This window comes from Canis lupus, chromosome 20 (assembly GCF_003254725.2).
Source record: "Canis lupus dingo isolate Sandy chromosome 20, ASM325472v2, whole genome shotgun sequence".
NCBI lineage: Eukaryota > Metazoa > Chordata > Mammalia > Carnivora > Canidae > Canis > Canis lupus.
The window spans coordinates 3,301,096-3,322,966 of record NC_064262.1 but is presented as its reverse complement, the minus strand read 5'-3'; the positions used below and the strand labels follow the sequence as shown (position 1 = coordinate 3,322,966).

Here is a 21,871-nt window from a genome sequence, read left to right as displayed (position 1 = left end):
ACACCATGACTTTTACACGAAACACAGACAAACCATCCACCCACCGGCTCTGATGGCTGTCCCACAGCCGCTTCAAGCCTTGGTCAGCCAAACCCTCCAGAATGAGAAGGTGGATCTTCCCGTCCAGCAGGTGGAAGCCAGTGAGCACATCCAGGTCCTGCCTCTCCTGGATCTTCACCCGCACCTTAAAGGCTGACAGGATCTGCTGGACAGTCCTGACAGGGTAGGACTCCAGATCAAGGGCCTTGGCATTGATCATGGTGATGTCTCGCAGGAGGCTGGAGAGGAGGGAGATCTTCCTGGAGTCAAACACGAAAATGACACGGCCAAACTGGCTATGTGTGAGCTCTGGGTCCGGGGCTTCTGCTCTGGCGCGCAGGGGCACAGCAATGTCCACCCGCAGCTTGAGCAGGGAGTTGGCCTCGATGTAGTTGCCCATGGGCAGTGGCTTGTGCTGGAAGCCATCTGTGGGCACTCGGAATCCCACAACCTTCCTGCTCCTGCCATCCCGTCCACACCGTGTGGGCTTGGGCTCACAGCTGTGGATGGGGACGACCAAGTTCAAGTACTTGTGGCCGAGGAGAAGGTCGGCAAAACTGACCTGAGCAACCCCGTAAGGGTCCCATCTCTTATTGTGGGATTCAAAGGGGTTGCTCTCTGTCTCTTCTGGAGAGATGAGGGCCTGGAGGTTGAGGTATGAGTCCAGGGGGTCATCCCCAAACAGGGTGGGCTTCCGGGAATACTCCTCTAATTTGCGGTCCCTGTCATGCACTTCCACCACCATGGGGGGGCCCTCCAGGTATTCTCTCAGATCACTGGGCTGCATCGCCCCCAGAAAGATGACATTGATGTCCTGGAAATGGATGTGGACGCCATGGGGCTGCCCCTCTGTTCTATGAACTGGAGTCTTAAAGAACTGGTACTTGCAGTACACAGGGGTGCACAGCCTCTAGGAAAGAATAAGGTGACAGGAGATCAGTAGGCTGCAGTGGCAGTCACTCTGCCTCCCCTCTAAAGGAAGGTTCTCACAGGGACCTCAAATCCTAGTGTCACATTCACCACCCGCAGCTCCTGTGGCCTGGGTTTCCTCATCCACAAAAATATCAATGAGAGAGCCTGTTCTGCAAGGTCATCCCCAGGATTAAGTGACATATATGAAGGCACCAAAATGGTGGCTGAACAAGACAGGGGCCTAATAAGTATTAGCCATACTTCCTCTGAGTCCCACAAAGACAGGCCACATGCATTTTGCACATCTGTATTTTTACTTCCAAGCCCAAGGTTAGGTGTAAAAAAGGTAGAGATAACTGGTTTTTAGAAAAGGTAATCCATATCTCCCAGACATCCATCTGGAGGGTTGGCATGGGCTCACCTTTGGCATACTAATAGGTATCCAAGCAGAAAGCTACAACAAGGTGAAGAAGAGCTCAGAGCCCTGGGGCTTAACAGGGCATGGAGAGTGAGATGGAAAGGAGAGACAGAAAACAGTTTATCTTGCATGTTTTAACCTTATGTTAAGATCTTATAATCAAAAGTTAACCCTTATGCAAGTCTGTGATCTGAATTCACATTCCAAGTGTACTATTTATTTTATACTGAAACTGAAAATTTATTTTTAAATAATCCTGGGTTGGTATGCTCCTAGGTACTTGGTAGGAGTAATCAATAAACCTTCTAGAGACATCCACTTTCAACCTAAGCCTCAAAGAATCCCCACAGAGAAGGTTCAACTAAATGTGAAATCATAGTAAAAATCACAAAATATCTAAAGGTAAAAGATTCTACTAGCAAAGGTGGTTGCACAAAGGCATAAAATATTAGAATGACAAGATACATAAACAAAATATATTTGTTTGGTTATGTGTATAAAAAGAAATATCATCAAGGTCAAATCTATTGTATTTCTATTTACTAGCAATGAATAATTTTAAAATATCACATTTGACAGCATAAAAACATAAAATGTTTAAAAAGAAATGCAGTGAAAGATGTGTTAAGACTTGTACCTGAAAAGAACAAAATATTGCAGAGAGAAATTAGAGAAAATCTAGAGAAATGTACAATTTTCATGGATAGGAAAATGCAATTAATTCTAGATGAATCATAGACCTAAATATAAAGGCTAAAATTATACATCTTCTAGAAGAAGACATAGGAGAGAATCTTCATTAACATGGGAAAAGATTTCTTTGACAGAACACAAAAAGTACTAATTATAACAGCCAAAAGTTGATAAAATGAATTTTATCAAATAAACCCTAGACTGGCATAAAATATGTACAATACATATACATCTTACAGAGGACTTATATACAGAATATTAAAAGAACATCTATAAAACAATAATAAAAAAGAAAAAAAATAGTAAAAGATGAACAGTGAATGCAACCAGAGCAGCCATCAGAGGCCTCTGTAAAGTAAAAGGTAATGTGTAAATTGGGAATGGAAACCAAACTCAAAGTACAAACAATGTAGCTATGAGTTTCCTGGGTTTTATTTTCCTCCTATATGTCATAAACTGGTCTCAAAAGGAAACGTGAATCCCAGAATCATGCACCAGGTGTGGACAGAGCTCTAAGAGAAGCCCTCTCTTTCTACTCTAAGGAATGGAAGGAGGGATCCTCATAGGATAGAAAGAGTGGTTTGAAGGGATCTCCTGCTATTTTTCTCTCCTGGCCCTGCCCCCATGCAAGTTCAAGTTCCAAAGCTGCAATCTGATGGCAGTGGCAGCAGCTGGGCAGGCACCTAAAAACCTGAAGAGGGAAATAACTTGAGCAGAGGAATTATGATACAAAAACTATATGGCAAACCCTCAATATTGTTTTTAGTCTACATATCTTCCCACCACCTGTCCTCAGAGGTAGACTGAGTCCCAGAAAGGGCATGTCAGAGTGGAAACACTAAAGGTACACCTTTCAAGCCAGCAGACCAGGAAGAGGACTCTTTAGGACCTGGAGAGGGTAGAAAGGAGAGGAAATCAAGAAAGGGATTCCATAAACTTATAGGTAAACTTGGGCTTATCCCTGAACTGTGCATGTGTGTGGATCTGGCCTTAAGCAGCATACCAGGGGTTTTAAAAACTGAACAGAGACCACAACACAGGTCTCAGACTGGCCCCTGAGTACCACACATGCAGGAAAGACCTGACTATCACTACAAAATCTTAGAAAACTGAACAGGCCTTAAAACCACAGCCATAGAAGGTAAACTAGAAATTACAGCTTGACCCTAAGTAAGGTTATTATCTAATAAAACAAAAAAGCCAACATTCTCCATAGGATTTTTTTTTACTTTTTATTTATTTATGATAGTCACACAAGGAGAGAGAGAGGCAGAGACACAGGCAGAGGGTGAAGCAGGCTCCATGCACCGGGAGCCTGACGTGGGATTCGATCTTGGGTCTCCAGGATCATGCCCTGGGCCAAAGGCAGGCGCCAAACCGCTGCGCCACCCAGGGATCCCTCCATAGGATTTTTTAAAAAGATTGTATCTATTTATTCATGAGAGACTCAGAGAGAGAGGCAGAGATGTAGGAATAGGGAGAAACAGGCTTCCTGTGGGGAGCCTGATGTGCGACTTGATCCCAGGACCCCAAAGGCAGACACTCAACCACTAAGCCACCCAGGTGTCTCTCTCCATAGGATTTAAATAAGACTCAGGGTCTCATAACATAATATTTAAAATGTCTAAGATATATCAATCCAAAATTGCTTGATATACACAGAATTAGGAATGCTGACTGACCAATGCTCAAGGGGAGAAACAACCAACAGATGCCAGCTCTGAGATAACTTGAATATTGGAATTATCTGATAAAAACTTTAAGACCACAATTATAACCATTTTCCAACAAGTAACTGCAAACATTCTTGAAACAAATGGGGGGGTAGCCAGTCTCAGAAAATGGAAACTATAATGAAGAACCAAAGGGAAATTTAGAACTGAAAAATATAATAAATGAAATTAAAAATTGGCTGGATGGCCCAAAGAACAAAATGCAGATGGCAGAAGAATGAATAAGTGAACTTGACTACAGGTCAACAGAAAGTATGCAATCTGAGAGGTACCCGGGTGGCACAGTCAGTTAACCAACTCTTGGTTTCAGCTCAGGTCATTATCTCAGGGTTGTAGGTCAAACCCCATGTCAAGCTCTGTTCTCAGCAAGAAGTCTGCTTAAGATTCCCTCTCCCAGGGCAGCCCCAGTGGCTTAGCAGTTTGGCACCACCTTCAGTCCAGGGCGTGATCCTGGAGACCCCGGATCGAGTCTCACGTCGGGCTCCCTGCATGGAGCCTGCTTTTCCCTCTGCCTGTGTCTCTGCCTCTCTCTCTTTCTCTCTCTCTCTGTCTCTCATTAATAAATAAATAAAATCTTTTTTTAAAAAAGATTCCCTCTCCCCCGCTAAAGACTCTAAGCACACGTCTCTTCCCATGTATACAACTAGATAATACTCACTTCAGTGAGTCAACCCAGGAAAACAATCTGAAGACAGTAGAAGAATCTCTACAACTAAAGGCAGAGAAGAAGCCACATCAAAGAAGGCAGGAAGGGGAAAGACATGGTTGGGGAACAAGATGGACTGTGGCCATCTGTGGTGGGGATGGAGCCAGTGGTGGAGAGAAAAGCAAAAAAACAGACTTGCACACTAGGGAACCCACAAGGGGAAGACAAATCCCCATAACATTTGGCACTAAAAGCAAGAGAGGCCAAATTTCATGAGCTCTTACAACCAGTGGGACCTAAAGCCTGGAATTTTAAGTAAGTAAGGGGGTGGAGAAATATCTATCATGCAAATGGATGTCAAAAAAAGCTGAAGTAGCAAAGAAGGGCACTATACATGATCATAAGGGGGAACAATCCAACAAGAAGACCTAACAATTGTAAATATTTATGCACCTAATATAAGAACAGCCAAACACAAAAACTAGCTAATAACAAACATAAAGAAACTAATTGATAATAATGCATTAAAAGTGAGGGACTTTAATACCCCCACAAACATCAATGCACAGATAATCTAAACAAAATCAACAAGGAAACAACAGCTTTGAATGATATACTAGAAGAGCTAGATCTAACAGATACATTTAGAACATTCCATCCTAGGGGTACCTGGGTGGCTTAGTCAGCTAAGCATCTATCTTTGGCTCAGGACATGATCTTAGGATTCTGGACTTGAGCCCCATGTCAGCCTCTCTGCTCAACAGGGAGCCTGCTTCTCCCTCTCCCTCCATCACTCAGTTCCCACTAGTGCTTGCTCTCTCTCTCTCTCTCATGGGTAAATAAAACCTTAAAAAAAAGAACATTCCATCCTAAAACAGCAGAATACACATTCTTTTCAAGTGCACATGAAACATTCTCCAGAATAGATCACACATTAGGCCACAAAACAAGCCTCAACAAATTCAAGAACATGGAAGTCATACCATGCATCTTTTCTCACCACAATACTATGAAACTGGAAGTCAATCACAAGAAAAAACAAAAAACAAAAACAGAAAGACCACAAACACTTGGAGGTGAAATAACATGCTACTAAACATGAATGGGTCAACTGGGAAATAAAAGAAGAAATTAAAAATACATGGAAACAAATGAAAACAAAAATGCAAAGTTCAAAGCCTTTGTGACACAGCAAAAGTGATTTTTGGGAGGATGTTTAGAGCATGTGGCCTAAAATCCTCCCTAAAATACAGACCAACCTCAAGAAGTGAGAAAAATCTCAATAAACAACCTAACTTTACAACTAAAGGAGCTAGAAAAAGAACAAAACCTAAAGCCAGCAGAAAGAAAGGTATAATAAAGATTAAAGCAGAGAAAAAATGACATAGAAACTAAAAAAACAATAGAACAGATTGACGAAACCAGGAACTGATTCTTCAAAAATAATCAATAAAATTGATAAACCCCTAGCCAGACTTATCAACAACAAAGAGAGAGAGAGAGAGAGAGAGAGAACCCAAATAAATGAAGTCACACATAAAAGAGGGGAGATAACAACCAACACCACAGAAGTATAAACAATTATGGGAATATTATGAAAACTATATGCCAACAAATTGGACAACCTAGAAGAAATAGATAAATTCCTAGAAACATATAACCTACCAAAACTGAATCAGGAAGAAATAGAAAATTTGAACAGACCAATTACCAGCAAAGAAATTATAAGTCAGTAATCACAAAACTCCTAACAAACAAAAAGTCCAGGACCATTTGCTTCAAGTGTAATTCTACCAGACATTGAAAGCAGAATTTTTTTAAATTTTTTTTTATGATAGTCACAGAGAGAGAGAGAGAGAGAGGCAGAGACATAGGCAGAGGGAGAAGCAGGCTCCATGCACCGGGAGCCCGACGTGGGATTCGATCCCAGGTCCCCAGGATCGCGCCCTGGGCCAAAGGCAGGCATTAAACCGCTGCGCCACCCAGGGATCCCCTTAAAGCAGAATTAATATCTATTCTTCTCAAACTATTTCAAAAAATAGAAAAGAAAGGAAAACTTCCAAATTAGTTCTATCAGGACATTATCCTGATACCAAAACCAAATAAAGATACTGCAGAAAAAAAGAACTATAGGCCAATATCTCTGATGAATATAGAATGCAAAAACCCTCAACAAAATAATAGCAAATCAAATCCAACAATACATTTAAAAAAAATCATTCACACACAAAAAAAATCATTCACCACAATTAAGTAGAATTTATTCCTGGTTACAAGGATGGTTCAATATTTGTAAATCATCAACATGATGCATCACATCAATAAGAGAAATGATAAGAATCATACGATCATTTCAATAGATACAGAAAAATCATTTAATAAAGTACATTTATTCATGATAAAAACCCTCCACAAAGTAGGTTTACATGAGATGTACCTCAACATAACAAAGGCCTTATATGAAAAACCCACAACTAATATCATTCTCAGGTGAAAAACTAAGAGTCTTTCCCCTAAGGTCAGGAACAAGACAAGTATGTCCACTTTCACCACTTTTATTCAACATGGTACTGGAAGTACTAGCCACAGCAAACAGACAACAAAAAAGAAATAAAAAGCACCCAAGAAAGTAAGGAAGAAGTAAAGTAAGGAAGAAGTAAAACTTACACTATTTACAGGTGACATGATACTATATATAGAAAACCTGAAAGACCCCACCAAAAAAACTGCCAGAATAAATGAATTTAGTAAAGTTGTAGGATACAAAATTAATGTAAAGAAATCCATTGCATTTCTATACACTAATAATGAAGCAACAGAATGTAAAATTAAGAAAACAATTCCATTCACAATTACACCAAAAACAATAAAATATCTAAGAACAAACTTAACCAAAGAGATGAAAGACTTGTATTCCTAAAACTATAAAAACATTGATGAAAGAAATCCAAGATGACTCAAATACATGGCAAGGCATTCCGTGCTCATGGATTGGAAGAACAAATACTGTTAAAATGTTTATACTATCCAAAGCAATCCATACACTTAATGCAATGTCTATCAAGATACCAAGAGCATTTTTCACATAACTAGAACAATCCTAAAATTTGTATGGAATCACAAAAGACCCCAAGTAGCCAAAGCAGTCCTGAAAAAGAAAAGCAAAGGTGGAGGCATCAAACTCCAGACTTCAAGTTCTATTACAAAGCTGCAGTAATCAAACCAGTATGGTATATGTCCCCAGGGCATGGCTGCTGAGTGGGGAACCCAGATGGCCACCTCTGCCTAATGGGAATAAGACAGTGTTCCCCTTCTTCCACTGGCAGATTTAAAATGGAAGATTTAAATAGGATCCAGAGGCTCATAACTTAATATCTAATATGTCCAATACATAATTCAAAAATCACTTATCATACCAAGAACCTGGGAAATCCCATCTAAAGTGAGAAATGACAATCAACAGATGCTAACACCAAAGTGACATATCTTGGAATTATCTGACAAGAATTTTAAAGCAAGTGTGAACATGATTGAATCAAATGAAAAAATTTTTAAGTTTCATCAAAGAAACAGAAGATATAAAGAAGAACCAAATGGAAATTTTAGAATTGAAAAATACAGTGACTGAAATTTTAAAACTCAGTGGATGGGTTCATTAACAGAAGATAAAACAATATAAGGTAACCAATCTGAAGAACATAGAGTAAAAACAAATGAACAGAACTTTAGGGACCTGTGGGACTATAAAAAATGAACTAACATTCATGACATTGGAGTCCCAGGAGCAGAGAAGAAAAAGGAAAATGCTAAAAGGTATTTAAAGAAATAATAGCTGGGGCATCTGAGTGGCTCAGTTGGTTAAGCATCAGACTCTTGAGTTCCACTCAGGTCATGATCTCAGGGTCCTGGGATCAAGTCCCACATGGGGCTCTGTACTCAGCACAGAGTCTGCTTTTCTCCCTCTCTCTCTCTCTCCCTCTGCCCCTCCCTCCCCACTTGCACATACATGTGCTCTCTCTCTCAAATAAAGAAAATCTTTTTTTAAAAAAAAATAGGGGATCCCTGGGTGGCTCAGCGGTTTGGCGTCTGCCTTGGCCCGGGGTGCAATCCTGGAGTCCCAGGGTCGAGTCCGGCGTTGGGCTCCCGGCATGGAGCCTGCTTCTCCCTCTGCCTGTGTCTCTGCCTCTCTCTCCATGTCTATCATAAATAAATAAATAAATAAATAAATAAATAAATAAATAAATAAATAAATAAATAAACAAATAAATGTAAATATAAATATAAATAAATAATGGCTGAAATCTCCCAAAATTGACAAAAAGACATAGCCTTAAGTTTCAGAAAACTGAGTGAACCCAACAGGATAAACCCAGAGATATAGAGCCAAACTTCTGAAAACCAGAGACAAAACAAACTTCTATTGGGAAAGAACAATTCATTTTTTTTTTTTTTTTTTTTTTTTTTTTTTAATTTTTTATTTATTTATGATAGTCACAGAGAGAGAGAGAGAGAGAGAGAGGCAGAGGGAGAAGCAGGCTCCATGCACCGGGAGCCCGACGTGGGATTCGATCCCGGGTCTCCAGGATCGCGCCCTGGGCCAAAGGCAAGCGCCAAACCGCTGCGCCACCCAGGGATCCCGGGAAAGAACAATTCAAATGACAGTTTATTTCTCATCAAAAAACCATAAAGGTCAAAAGGAAGTGGCATGACTTTTTTCAAATGCTGAAGAAAAAGAAATGTGAACCCCAAATTCTAAATCAAATGAAGCTAGCCTTCAGGAATAGAGGAGAAATGAAGACAACCTTAGACAAAGAAAAACTAAGAGAATTTGTTGTCAGCACATCTACCCTAAAGAGTGACTAAAGGAAGTTCTTGAAACAAATAATTTTAAAAGAAAAAGAAATCTTGGAACATCAGAAAAGAAAAAAAGAACATTAGAAAGAGCAAATCTATAGGTAAATACAATACACTTTCTTTTTCATCTTGAGTTTTCTAAATTGCATTTGACAGTTGAAGCAAAAAGTATAACATCATCTGGTGTGAGTCTCAGTCTATGTAGAGGAAATATTTAAGACAATTATAAGTGAGATTTGAAAGGTAAACAGATTTGAAGGAAGGTAAGGTTTCTAAACTTCACTCTGACTGGAAAGATGTTGACACCTGTAGACTGTGATAAGTTATGTATGCATAATGTAATTTCTGGAGCAACCACTTAAAACCTGTACAAAGAGATACATTCAGAAATACTGTAGATAAATCAAAATAGAATTCTAAAAAGTTTTCAAACAACCCAGAGGAAGGCAAGAAAAAAAACCCCAAAGAAACAACAACAACAACAAAACAGAGAAAACAGAAAATGAATATTAAGATGGCAGACTTGGGTGCCTGGGTGGCTCAGTCAATTAAGTGTCTGCCTTCAGCTCAGGTCATAATCCTGAGGTCCTGGGATCAAGTCCCAAGTCAGGCTCCCTGCTCAGTGGGGAGTCTGCTTTTCCCTCTCTCTCTGCCCCTCCCCCTGCTCATGTTCTCTTTGTTTTCTTTTAAAATGACAGACTTAAGCTATAAAATATCAATAATTACATTAAAAGTAAATGGCCTAAAAAAACAATTGAAAGTGAATTAAAATGGGCAGCCCCAGTGGTGCAGCGGTTTAGTGCCACCTGCAGCCCGGGGTGTGATCCTGGAGACCCAGGATCGAGTCCCACGTCAGGCTCCCTGCATGGAATCTGCTTCTCCCTCTGCCTGTGTCTCTGCCTCTCTCTCTCTCTCTGAATAAATAAATAAATAAATCTTTTTTTTTTTTTAAAGTGAATAAAAATGACTCAGCTAAATGCAAGAGCATTATGCTGAATGGAGCAGTGGAGCCAATCTCACAAGGTCACATGCTGGGTGTTTCCATTTATATAACTGTCCATTTTCTGGGACTGCCATAGTAAATTACCAGAAACTGAGCAGCTTAGCACAACAGAAATTCATTGTTCTGAATGCTAAAAGTGCAAAATCATGGTGTCAGCAAAGCCATGTTTCCTCTGAGGGTGCTAAGGAAAGATCCTTCCTTGCCTCTTCCAGCTTCTGGTAGGCCCAGACATTTCCTGCCTTAAGACAGCATAATTCTTCATTACATGGCATTCTCTCTACATCTTTTCATATAGTCTTCATTCTGTCTACGTCTCTACATCTGAATTTCCCTTTTTCATAAGGACATCAGTCATATTGGTTTAGGGCCCATCCTGATGACCACATTTTAACTTGATTACCTCTGTAAAAACTTAATTTCTAAATAAAGTCACATTCTGAGTTACTGGCAGTTAAGTGTTCAATATGCCTTTTTGAGGGAACACAGTTCAACCCACAACAATAACATTCTCAAACTGACAAAATTATGGAGATGGAAAACACAGTGGTTAAGGATGGTGCTAGGTTTGGAAGTAGTTGTGACAACAAAGGGGTAGGATGAGAGATCTTTATGGTGATGGAAGAGTTCTGTGTCTTTTTTTTTTTTTTTTAGATTTTAATTATTTATTCATGAGAGATGTAGAGAGAAAGAGAGAGGCAGAGACACAGGCAGAGGGAGAAGTAGGCTCCATGCAGGGAACCTGACGTGGGACTCGATCCTTGGGTCTCCAGGATCACACCCTGGGCTGAAGGCGGCGCCAAACAACTGAGCTACCCAGGCTGCCTGAGTTCTGTGTCTTGAGTACAGTGACAGTTACATGGGGGATCCCTGGGTGGCTCAGCTTAACTGTTTCTCAGGAAGCCACAGGAAGATGTGGTCCAGCAAAACCAGATAGCAAACCAAGCACGAGGAGCACAGAATCCAGGAGACAAGGATCCCACCAGAAGAGGAAAAAGGAAACTCCCAGGATAAACATCAGTGCTGAACCCGGTTGGTTCAAAATAGTGAGCTCCTATGTGAGCACTGTTGCTGTGTTCATGAAGCCTGGGGGCTCCTTCTGAAGAGAGGATTACTACCTACATTTGAAGGACACCTTCAGTGTAGTGAGGAGGCATCAAGAATTAGTAGCTCCTGGGCACCTGGGTGGCTCAGTGGTTGAGCATCTGCTTTTGGTTCAGGGCATGATCTCAGGGTCCTGGGTTTAAGCCCCACCTGGGGGATCCCTGGGTGGTGCAGCGGTTTGGCGCCTGCCTTTGGCCCAGGGCGCAATCCTGGAGACCCGGGATCGAATCCCACATCGGGCTCCCGGTGCATGGAGCCTGCTTCTCCCTCTGCCTGTGTCTCTGCCTCTCTCTCTCTCTCTCTGTGACTATCATAAATAAAAAAAAAAAAAAAAAAAAGCCCCACCTGGGGCTCCCTGCTCAGCGGGGAGCCTGCTTCTCCCTCTGCCAATGTCTCTGCCTCTCTCTGTGTGTCTCTCATGAATAAATAAATAAAATCTTAAAAAAAAAAGAATTCGTAGCTCCTAAACCTAGGAACCTAATCTGTCATGTCTCACTGTGAGATCCTACATGGTGAAATGGAGATGACGATACATCTCACATAAGGCCATTGGAGGGAATTAGAGATGACATGTAATGGGCAACTGGATGGGGAAAAGAGCTCTCAAGTCAGTTCTTCTGGCTCATTCTTACCTCTAGTTCATGGTGGGGAACAGGTTGTGATGGAAGACAGGAAACACACTTGATCTTTATGGTCAGGGGGTTTAAGTCCTGCTTTTGCTCCTCGGTCATGATAGGAACTTCTGTTTTTAAAGTCAGAAAACAATCTAAAATGCTGGCAGACTTCCCTCTGCCACGACTCACAACAGTTTGCCATCCTGGGGGGTGGGGAGGAAAACACACACAGCATTAGACTGTTACTCATGACAGCCCCAAGACAAGCACAGAGGGATCAGACAACCTGCAAAGAGCCAACGATAAATTATAACCAAAAGAAGAAAACGTAAAAAAAAAAAAAAAAATTAATAGAATTGGCAAACACCTACTGGCAACATTATATATATGCCAGTTTCTCAAACTGAGGTCCTGTTAAGTTACCTAAGAGAATTCAATTGCTGTGATTTAATTTTGATGATCATCTTGTAATATAAGCATTTCCTGAACACCGATGCTTGGATGGTACCCTCAAGCAGTCTGATTTACTTAGTCTGGCACATAGCCTCCACACAAGGGTTTTTTAAAAGCTCCCCAGGCAGTTTAGAACCACCATTCTAGTACAGTAACTACTGGCCATGTGTGGCTACTTAATTTTAAGGGGATCCTTGGGTGGCGCAGCAGTTTGGCGCCTGCCTTTGGCCCAGGGCGCGATCCTGGAGACCCGGGATCGAATCCCACGTAGGGCTCCCAGTGCATGGAGCCTGCTTCTCCCTCTGCCTATGTCTCTGCCTCTCTCTCTCTCTCTCTCTCTCTCTCTCTGTGACTATCATAAATAAATTTTTAAAAAATAAATTAATAAATTAAAATGAAGTACAACTCAAAATGCAGTTCCTTTATCACATGAGTCATATTTCAAATGCTCAGTAGCCATTTGTAGCTATGAGCTACTGGACCAGACAGCACAGAGCTAGAACAGTCCCATCACCGCAGAAAGCTCTATTGGAGAGTGCTGCTCTAGGCAATTATTTTAGAACAGAACACATTCAAAAACACATAATGCCAGTGTCTCTGCTACGGTGGCCAGTGGTGCTACTTTAACTGGTGTGGTCCAATGAGAAAAGCATAGGTACTGATGTAGAATGGAACTGGGACATTGGAGCCAAATCAAGCACGGTCACCTCCTGCTATGACAGTTTTGCTATATAGCACAACTAGGGAAAGGGGTGGGTAAATGGAGCCACTGCATGGCACACAGGTAGCTGTGAGAATATTTTTCTCATGAAAGGGGTCCATGCATTTTACCAGGTAGAGACCTATTGATGTGGGACAGGATGGGGGTAGGTAAAACCCTCCAGCTGTTCAAGCAGAGAGGCCTGGGCTCACATCCTGAACCTCTTAGAAGCTCTCTGAGGCTTAATTTCCTCATGTGCAAAATGGGCAGAGATCCTGCCATTCTAAGGGTGAAGAGGATTAAGAGGGTTGATGTTTGCAAAGGTGCTGGGAACACCATCCAGCACATAGTGCATGTTCAAAAAGACCAGTTCTATTCCCTTCACGATGCTTGTGAACATATTTCTAAAGCACACAAAAGCCCAGTCACTCACGCTCAGAATGAAGAGTCCCTTCCAAAACAAGTCATGGGCCAGTGGTGTGCAGCTATGTGCACAGGCCGTGAGCATGGGGCCATGTGCAGCTCCTGGGGACAGCCCTCAGTGCTCCCATGTCTTTCTCTCCAACAAAGCTAACTCATTAAGGCCATAACCAACCATGATTTGTATTCTAGAATGTTGTAAATATTTTCATGGGAAAGGCTGCCCAGTTTAGAAGAAATTTCAAGGGCAAACATGCACTCAATCATCATTCAGGGGTCACCTGGGTGGCTCAGTGGGTTAAGCACCTGCCTTTGGCTCAGGTCATGATCCCGGGGTCCTGAGACCGAACCCCTCCCCCATGTCAGGCTCCCTGCTCAGTGGGGAGTCTGCTTCTCCCTCTCCCTCTGCCGCTCCCCCTGCTTGGGCTTGCTCTCTCTCACTCTCTCTCAAATAAATAAATATTATTTTTCCTAAGATTTTATTCATCTATTTGTCTGAGAGAGAGAACGCAAGAGTACAAGCAGAGGGAATGGCAGGCAGAGAGAGAAGCAGGCTCCCTGCCAAGCAAGGAGCCTGATGGGAGAATTGATCTCAGGACCCTGGGATCACATCTGAGCCGAAGATAGACACCCAACTGACTGATCCACTCAGGTGTCCCATATAAAGAAAATCTTTAAAAAAAAAAAAATCACCATTCAGAAACTTAGGGAAGCTGAGATCCAGAGATGTTAAGAAATTGTCCAAGGTCTCCTGGCCAATAAGCCATGGAATCCGTGTCCAAACCAGCCCTGCCCACCTATACCTGGCCTCTCCACTAAGCAGTAAAAACAAGAGTTCATTCCAAACACAGAATCTTTCTGGAATCTTAATGGGTTCCTGGCCAATCAGTACACACCACTAAGGGATACAACGCCAAGGGCCTAATTTGAAATTGAAGATGATTACCAAAAATGATCATGCTGGTTTTGGAATAATCTTACGCTATTATTTTATGGCAAAAACAAATATACAGTTAGCCTGCCAAGCCAAGGTCCTTCTTTGCTTTTGACCATAAACCATGGTATCAGTACAAGGGAGGAGGTTTATCTTTCTGTCTTCCTTGCTGGAGGCCCAGCGCCCTGTATCCAGCCCACCCAAATGTTCTGACAGAGGCAGCTACCACCTCCACACCAGTGACCTCTCTGAGTCCTGCTGTGTGCAAGAGTCCCTGCTAAGCAGTTCATACACACCATCTCCTGTGACCCTTCCTGCAGCCCTCTAGGGTGGAAATTCTCACCCCTCTTCTACAGATGAGAACTCGAGTTGAAGGACTCAGAGAAAGTGGGCAACTTGTTCAAAGTCTGTTTGTCACTGGTGCTCTAGGAATAACTGTCAGGGCCAGAACGGCACAAGTTGGAGAGAAGGGAGACCCAGACAACTCTTGGCTTCACCCTGCTGGAAATGGTCATACCAAACTGGTTGAGACCATCTGAACTGCTCCTTCCTCTCACAACAAAATTAAGAAGCAAAGTCACCCTAATGCAAAGTTAGCAGGTCATCTGAAGCTCATCCACCCAAAGGCAGGGGTTTCTTTTTTTTTTTTTTTTTAAATTTTTATTTATTTATGATAGTCACACAGAGAGAGAGAGAGAGAGAGGCAGAGACACAGGCAGAGTGAGAAGCAGGCTCCATGCACCGGGAGCCCGACGTGGGATTCGATCCCGGGTCTCCAGGATCGCGCCCTGGGCCAAAGACAGGCGCCAAACTGCTGCGCCACCCAGGGATCCCAAGGCAGGGGTTTCTCTTGGCGATTCAGCCCACAAAGCATTCCCCGGAGATGTCTGCTCCCAGCAGGAGCATGCAACCACTGTTGCAGACGCTGAGTCCTCCTGGAGCACAGCCTGAGAGTGGGCAAGAGCCTCTGAAAATTCACTTCTCCAGAAAAGACCCCTGTGCCAGTGAAAAGCTAAGACAGCCTCGAAGGCCCAACTTTAGGTAAAAACTGATTTTCAAAAATCCATTTAAAAGTGAAAACTAGAGGGATGCCTGGGTGGCTCTGCCAGCTGAGCATCTGCCTTGGGCTCAGGTCATGACCTCAGGGTCCTAGGATGGAGTCCAGCATCAGGCTCCCCGCTCAGTGCAGAGCCTGCTTCTCCCTCTGCCTCTGCCCTGACCCTGGTAGTGTTTCCTCTCTCTCTAGCTCGCGCTCTCTCTCAAATGAATAAATAAGATCTGAAAAAAAAGTGAAAACTAAAAAGATAATAGTATTTATCAAAACGTATCAACATCAGCACAAGAACTTGTGAAAATTGTGATTTTCCCAGCACCTGCGGGACAACTTCTACGGGGTAAAATCACAAGTGGCCGCAGGGGTTGCTAACATCTCAACAGCAGCCTAAATTTCTGCAGGTTGGCCAGCAGAGGGCACACATCCACCCTGATGGCCCAAGCAAACTCACCTACAAGGAAGCAGGCAGGCAATTATTTTCTCTGAAAAGAAAAAAAGGGTCTCCCCCCATATTACTATTTTTAAGATGAAGTCACATAATTTTACCCAAAACATATTCTGAGCTTTCCATTATCCAAACGTACAGATACAACATGCAAACCTACTTATTATTTGTCACACCATAGAAAATCTAGTTTCTAAATTGTGATAGATCTTACAAAGCAAAAGAATGAAACTCCTGTTCTGTCCCAGAGCTATGTGACCTCAGGTGAGTTGCTCTGCCTTCTGGGACTTGAGTCCACACAGAGCAAGGGACAGGCACCCCAACAGCACCCCTATGAGTTCGCTGTCAGATTCCAAGTTTGTCGTGAGCAGTAAATGACATGATGGCAGAAATACTGGCTCCTTTCCCCATTTCCTCCACTCGATGTTTGCATAACAATCTGCAGGAAGGTGTTTATAAGAAGCGGCATCTTATTTTAGCAAACAGGATCAGGACAGTTATTCTCACAGGTTTCTTTGGAATCAGTCCTGAGTTCAAATCCTGGCCTCACCCTTACTTGCTGTGTGATTTTGAGCAATACACATGACCTCTCTGTGCCTCCCTTTTCTCCTCTGTACAGTGGAGACGCTTACCTCCACTTTGCTGAAGTGACTGTGAGCGTGAAACTAGGTGGCGGAACAGAGCTTGGTCAATGCAAGCATCCTGTTTATGGACATCCTGGCCATATGTGACAAGATGACCAAAACCTGTTGGGACCAGGGGTAACCACCTGCGAGGAGTGGCATCACCACCAGCTCAGTGGAGAAGGCACCATGCTTCCAATGTCCTTCCACCTTGAGGTCAACTTCCTCCTCCTGAGATCTTTTCCTTCTCTTCTGGCTCTTCTTTCTCCCCTCAGACTCCTTCCGTTTAACTGTGCAATCAAAGGAAGGAAATAAGCGTTCAAAGGAGCTCATATACAAGCTACCATATGTGAATGCACACATGCTGCAGAGATTCAGAAAGGTGCCTTTGTGCTGCTGCCCTGCCCCAGCACCCAGAAGAGGTCTAAATATGGACAGCTGACTGGTTGTCAGTTAACAGGCAGAGGAGGCCGAGGTTGGATGATGATCACAACACCACCAGATGCCAAATTTCTCCCTCAAGTCAGCTCTTAACCACAGTGTAGGGCTGAGGTTCAGGCTTTGGAGTTGAATCACAAGGTTCCAGAACCACATCTCCCCCCTGACCCATTCTGAGCCTCAATCACCTTATCTGGAGAATGGAGGCAATAGCACTTTTTAGGGTGTGAGAGAAGTAAATGAGCAAAGGTACATAAATACTCAGCTTAGATCCAGAAAAAAAAAAAAAGAGAGACAATAAGATCTATATGTCTATGGTAATTAAAGCCATGAGCTAGTTGTTCCATGATATAAAGACCAATGGAACAGACTATCAAAAGCCCAGAAATATACTGCATGCATAAGGGGGACTCAGTAAATGCCAGAGGTGGTGTTTCAGATCAGAGGGAAGGATGGACTAGTCCGTTAATTGTACTGCTATCCATTTGGAGGCAAAGGAAATTACTTGGCACCTCATGCCATATGCAAAATGAATGGCAGACTAACGGTGGAAAACAAAAAAACTTCAAAATCATTAGAAGAATACATCAGCTCTACTGATGTCCGGATGAGGAAGGATTTCTTAAACTCTATCAAAATGACAAAATAGGAATAATGACTGGTGTGAAAAACAAGACAGCGTACATAAGTAAAAGGGTAAGTTACCCAGGCCTATGATGTTTACAGGCATCTAAGTGGCAATGCGCAATTATCCAGAAGATGTAAAAAATAAAGCTTATGGATCAGCGAGAAAAAATGTAAACCCAGGGGCCCCTGGGTTGCTCAGTCCATTAAGCGTCTGCCTGCAGCTCACGTCATGATCTTGGGGTCCTGGGATTGAGCTCAGTCGGGCTCCCTACGCAGCAGGGCCTCTGCTTCTCCCTCTCCCTCTACTCCTCCTCCCCTACCCCACTTGTGCACTTGCTCTGTATAAATAAATAAATAAATAAATAAATAAATAAATAAATAAATAAATAAATAACAATCTTTTTTAAAAAGTGTAAAACCCAACAGAAAAATAAGCAAAGAAACAGGACAGGCAAATCACATAGGATTGTGACCAAATAAGTGTATGAGATGCTATCAACCCCACGAGGAATCAGGAAGTAAGCCCCTGACCATGCCAAGCATGGCTGATAACGTGAAAAAGCTGGAATTCTCAGGACTTCTGTCAGGAAGGCAAATAGGTACAACCAGAGAGTAAACCAGCAGTATCTCCTGAAGGGTCAAGGTGCATTTCCCAGGCCGTGATCCCACTGGAGAAATGCCCTAGACTCTCTGGAACATGCAAATAGAGACCTGCACAAGGACGCTCACTATCACAATGTTGGTGACAGTGGGAAATTGGAGACAACCCAAATGTCCCTCAGTGGAGAGTCCACGGGTGACGGATGGCACATCCATCTAATGGGGCATCTACAGAAGTTACAAAGAAGGAGCTGGTCTTACATATATGAACACAAATAAATCTCAAAAATCAAACTTAAAGCAAAGAGTAAGTTGCAGGAAGGTACGTACAGTATGAAATCATCTCTGTAACTCATAAAAACAAAAATCAATACAATGTTGTATGCATGTGTCAGAAAGAAAAGGGTGGCAGCGAAGGGTCACACCAATTTCTATGCAGGATAGGATATGCTTTAAAAAGGATCCCTCGGGGCTTCAGGGGCTGGCCCGGGTGGGTGGTTTGGTGCCGCCTTCGCCCAGGGCGTGACCCCGGAGTCCTGGGATCGTCCTGCGACCCGCCACGGGCTCCTGCATGGAGCCTGATTCTCCCTCTGCTTATCTCTCTGCCTCTCTGTCTCTCTGTGTCTCTCATGAATAAATAAATAAAATCCTTAAAAAAAAAAAAAAGGATATGCTTTTTAAAAAAAGACTATTTAATAGAAAGAGAAGGAGAGCATAAGTAGAGGGAAGGGCAGAGGGAAAGGAAGACCCCTCACTGAGCAGGGAGCCCTACACAGGCTAGATCATAGGACCTTGGGATCAGGCCCTGAGCCAAAGGCAGATGTTTAACCAACTGAGCCACTCAGGCACCCTAGGGTATGCTCCTTAAAAGCACAGGGTACAAAGGAAACAAACTGTATCTGTAAACTTTTCTTTCTCAAAAAGAAGGAAGGAAGAAAGGAAGGAAGGAAGAGAGGGAGGGAGGAGGGAGGTGGAGGGAGGGGAGGGGAGGGAAGGGTAAGGAGAAAAGATGAGGAAAGAGCAAGGAAAAAAAAGAAAAGAGCAAGAAAGAAATTAAAAAAATATGGCAAAATATTAACACCTAAATTGTAATACATTGTTGTATTTTCTGTGTATTCTATTTTTTTCAAAATAAAAAGGATGGTTTGAATAGCTCATTAAAATGCTTATGGAACTTTTTTGAAAAGCAAGGCTGTTTAATCTGGAAAAGAGAAAACTCAGAAAGGGTTGAAGGTGTGCAGATATGAAAGTATGAACTAGTCTTTTAGGGCCTTAAGAATAGGAATGTGAGCAACTGTGTTTGCGATGCCTGGCAGAGAGCCCGCCTCAAGCAGTCACTTCTCTCTGCAGTTTCACAATGTTCAACTCGAACCAGGAAAAGCAGATTAATTGATAGAGAGTTAAGGAAATTATTTGTAGCAGTTACAGCTGTACAAACAGGAAGTGGGCCATCCCAGGAGGCAGCAAGTGCACCAGCTCTAGAATATTCCACCTCATACTGGAAACCTAATTGCTTGCTAAAAAACTGGTGAGGAGAACAAGGTCAAGAATGAAGACATCAATGTAGTGGTTTATGAGGACCATTGCCCCTCGGTCTGTTGCTATGACTGTAAGCTTCTGCGTGAGTGACTCCCGCAAACTGGGATGCCATTTCCCTCATTCCACCATAAGAAGCAAATAACTTGGGGCACCTGGGTGACTCAGTGGTTGAGTGTCTGCCTTTGGTCAGGTCATGATCCTGGGATCCTGAGTCCCACATCAGGCTCCCAACGGGGAGCCTGCTTCTCCCTCTGCCTGTGTCTTTGCCTCTCTCTGTGTCCCTCATGAATAAATAAACTTTTTTTAAAGAAAGCAACTTATCTTCCAAGATTCTTTCCATAAACCTCTTTAGTGCTCCCCCAACATTAGTATCTGTCAAATAAGACAGTAGTTATTTATTTGAAAGTCTACAGCCAACATTAGAGATTTTCATGCTCCCCGTGTTCATGACACCATGAGTCAGGAGCACAGAAACATTGATGGAGTGAGGAGGGATGTAGTGTGGTTGGGTGGGATGAAGTGGGTAAGTGAATGGGATGAAATGGATGGATGGGTGGGTGGTGGGGATGGCTGGATGAGATGAGATGGAGTGGGTAAATTGAAAGTGTATGGAGTGTTCTTTCAATTTCGAGTATCATTGGGTCAGATATCAAAGAATCTTTCTAAAGTATTCTGAATTTGAAATATTTCATAATTCTTCCAAGTCTAGTTATATTACAAAATTCCAAAATCCCATCCTAACTTACTTTGAAATTTTTGCTTTTCTAACATGTTTGTTAAGCTGCTAAATGATGGTCTTTCAGTTAATTCCTTCACCTCCGTCCCAGCTACTGCTCCCAAAGAAACAGCTGTTTCTCTTGATATACTCCATCTAGAAAATTCCCAAAGAGAAAAATAAATGAAGGTAAAAAAAAAAAAAAAATCAGAGATCAGATCTAAGAATGTATTCACTGGACTAAATTTTTTTTTAATGACATTGCATTCCTCGAGACAATTCTTCTTAAATTGCAATGTGCATATGAATCACCGTTAAATATGCCATTAAATAAAATTCAGGTTATGGCTCAGTAAGCCTGGGGTGGACCTGACATTCCACATTTTTAACAAGTTCCCAGTAATACTAATGCTGTTGCTCTGCAGACCACACTTGTACTATCAATTTCTAGCCAACTAGAAATATTATGGAAAATAATATATATTTTATAAAAGCAGTCAAAATTCAATCCAACATCTATTGAAAGAAAAAAAATAACTATTAAAATCATAGAGGCAAAGCTGAATTAGGTGAAATGATATACCATAATCATGGATAGGAAAACTTCACAATGTAAGAAGGTCAATTCTTCTCAAATCAACACAAAAACTATTTTTTAAAAGTCAAGATTTTTTAATGACATAGCCTCTTTGTTCTCCACATCCCATTCTCCCAAGCCACCAGCTGGGCTTCCATTCTACCTCTGGTCCCCACAGCATCCAAGGAATCTCTTTCTCCGGGTCCTTCTTAGGCTCCAAAAGCAAATGCATTCAGCAGGAAAGGCTGTGGACTTGGTGATCCAAAGATATGGGTTGGAGTCCTGGCTTTACCTACACTCCCAAGATTCCCAAGAATTCCAGTTTTAAAACCTTGAGCAAATTGCTAACCACTCTGTTATGTTGTGAAGAAAACGGAAATAGTAACACCACTTCACAGAGTGTCCATGATGAGGATTAAGTGAGATAAACCAACACGTGCAAAAGCATGGTGCATGTTTGCCTTCATAAACACAAGCATTCCTTTCTCTCTTCCTTTAATTTCACCTGGATTGCATGAGCTCAGACTTAAGTTACTAAAAATCCACATGATTCTTGGTGAGAGTCTGTACAGCTTGTACAAGAAGGGGTTCTGCTCCCACTCCCCAAAATAACATGGGTCCATCCTTACCGAACTGTAGTAAGATCTTCCATTCTGAGTATCTTTTCATATTCCTCGGAGATCTTGGAAAAAGTTTCAGACTCTGCTGGGTGAGAATCTGATAATATTTATTA

General features: G+C 42.3%; 1 protein-coding gene across 16 annotated transcripts in view; it reads right to left on the bottom strand.

Moving 5' to 3' along the window:
- The window catches only part of CFAP92 (cilia and flagella associated protein 92 (putative)), a 63,496-nt gene that overhangs the window by 30,294 nt on the left and 11,331 nt on the right, over window positions 1-21,871 (bottom strand). For 10 of the 16 annotated variants that reach the window (XR_003137266.3, XR_003137263.3, XM_025448544.3 and 7 more), the window contains 5 exons: window positions 21,768-21,855; window positions 20,593-20,717; window positions 16,789-16,932; window positions 12,032-12,216; window positions 45-949 (listed from right to left, as the gene is read on the bottom strand). Coding sequence is in view for 14 of the 16 variants with exons in the window: in XM_025448544.3 (XP_025304329.1) it covers window positions 45-949; window positions 12,032-12,216; window positions 16,789-16,932; window positions 20,593-20,717; window positions 21,768-21,855 (1,447 nt within the window). In the remaining 2 variants the exon portion in view is untranslated. The remainder of the gene's footprint in view (window positions 1-44; window positions 950-12,031; window positions 12,217-16,788; window positions 16,933-20,592; window positions 20,718-21,767; window positions 21,856-21,871) is intronic. The other 6 variants (XM_025448559.3, XM_049098541.1, XM_025448549.3 and 3 more) reach the window with 4 other exon arrangements.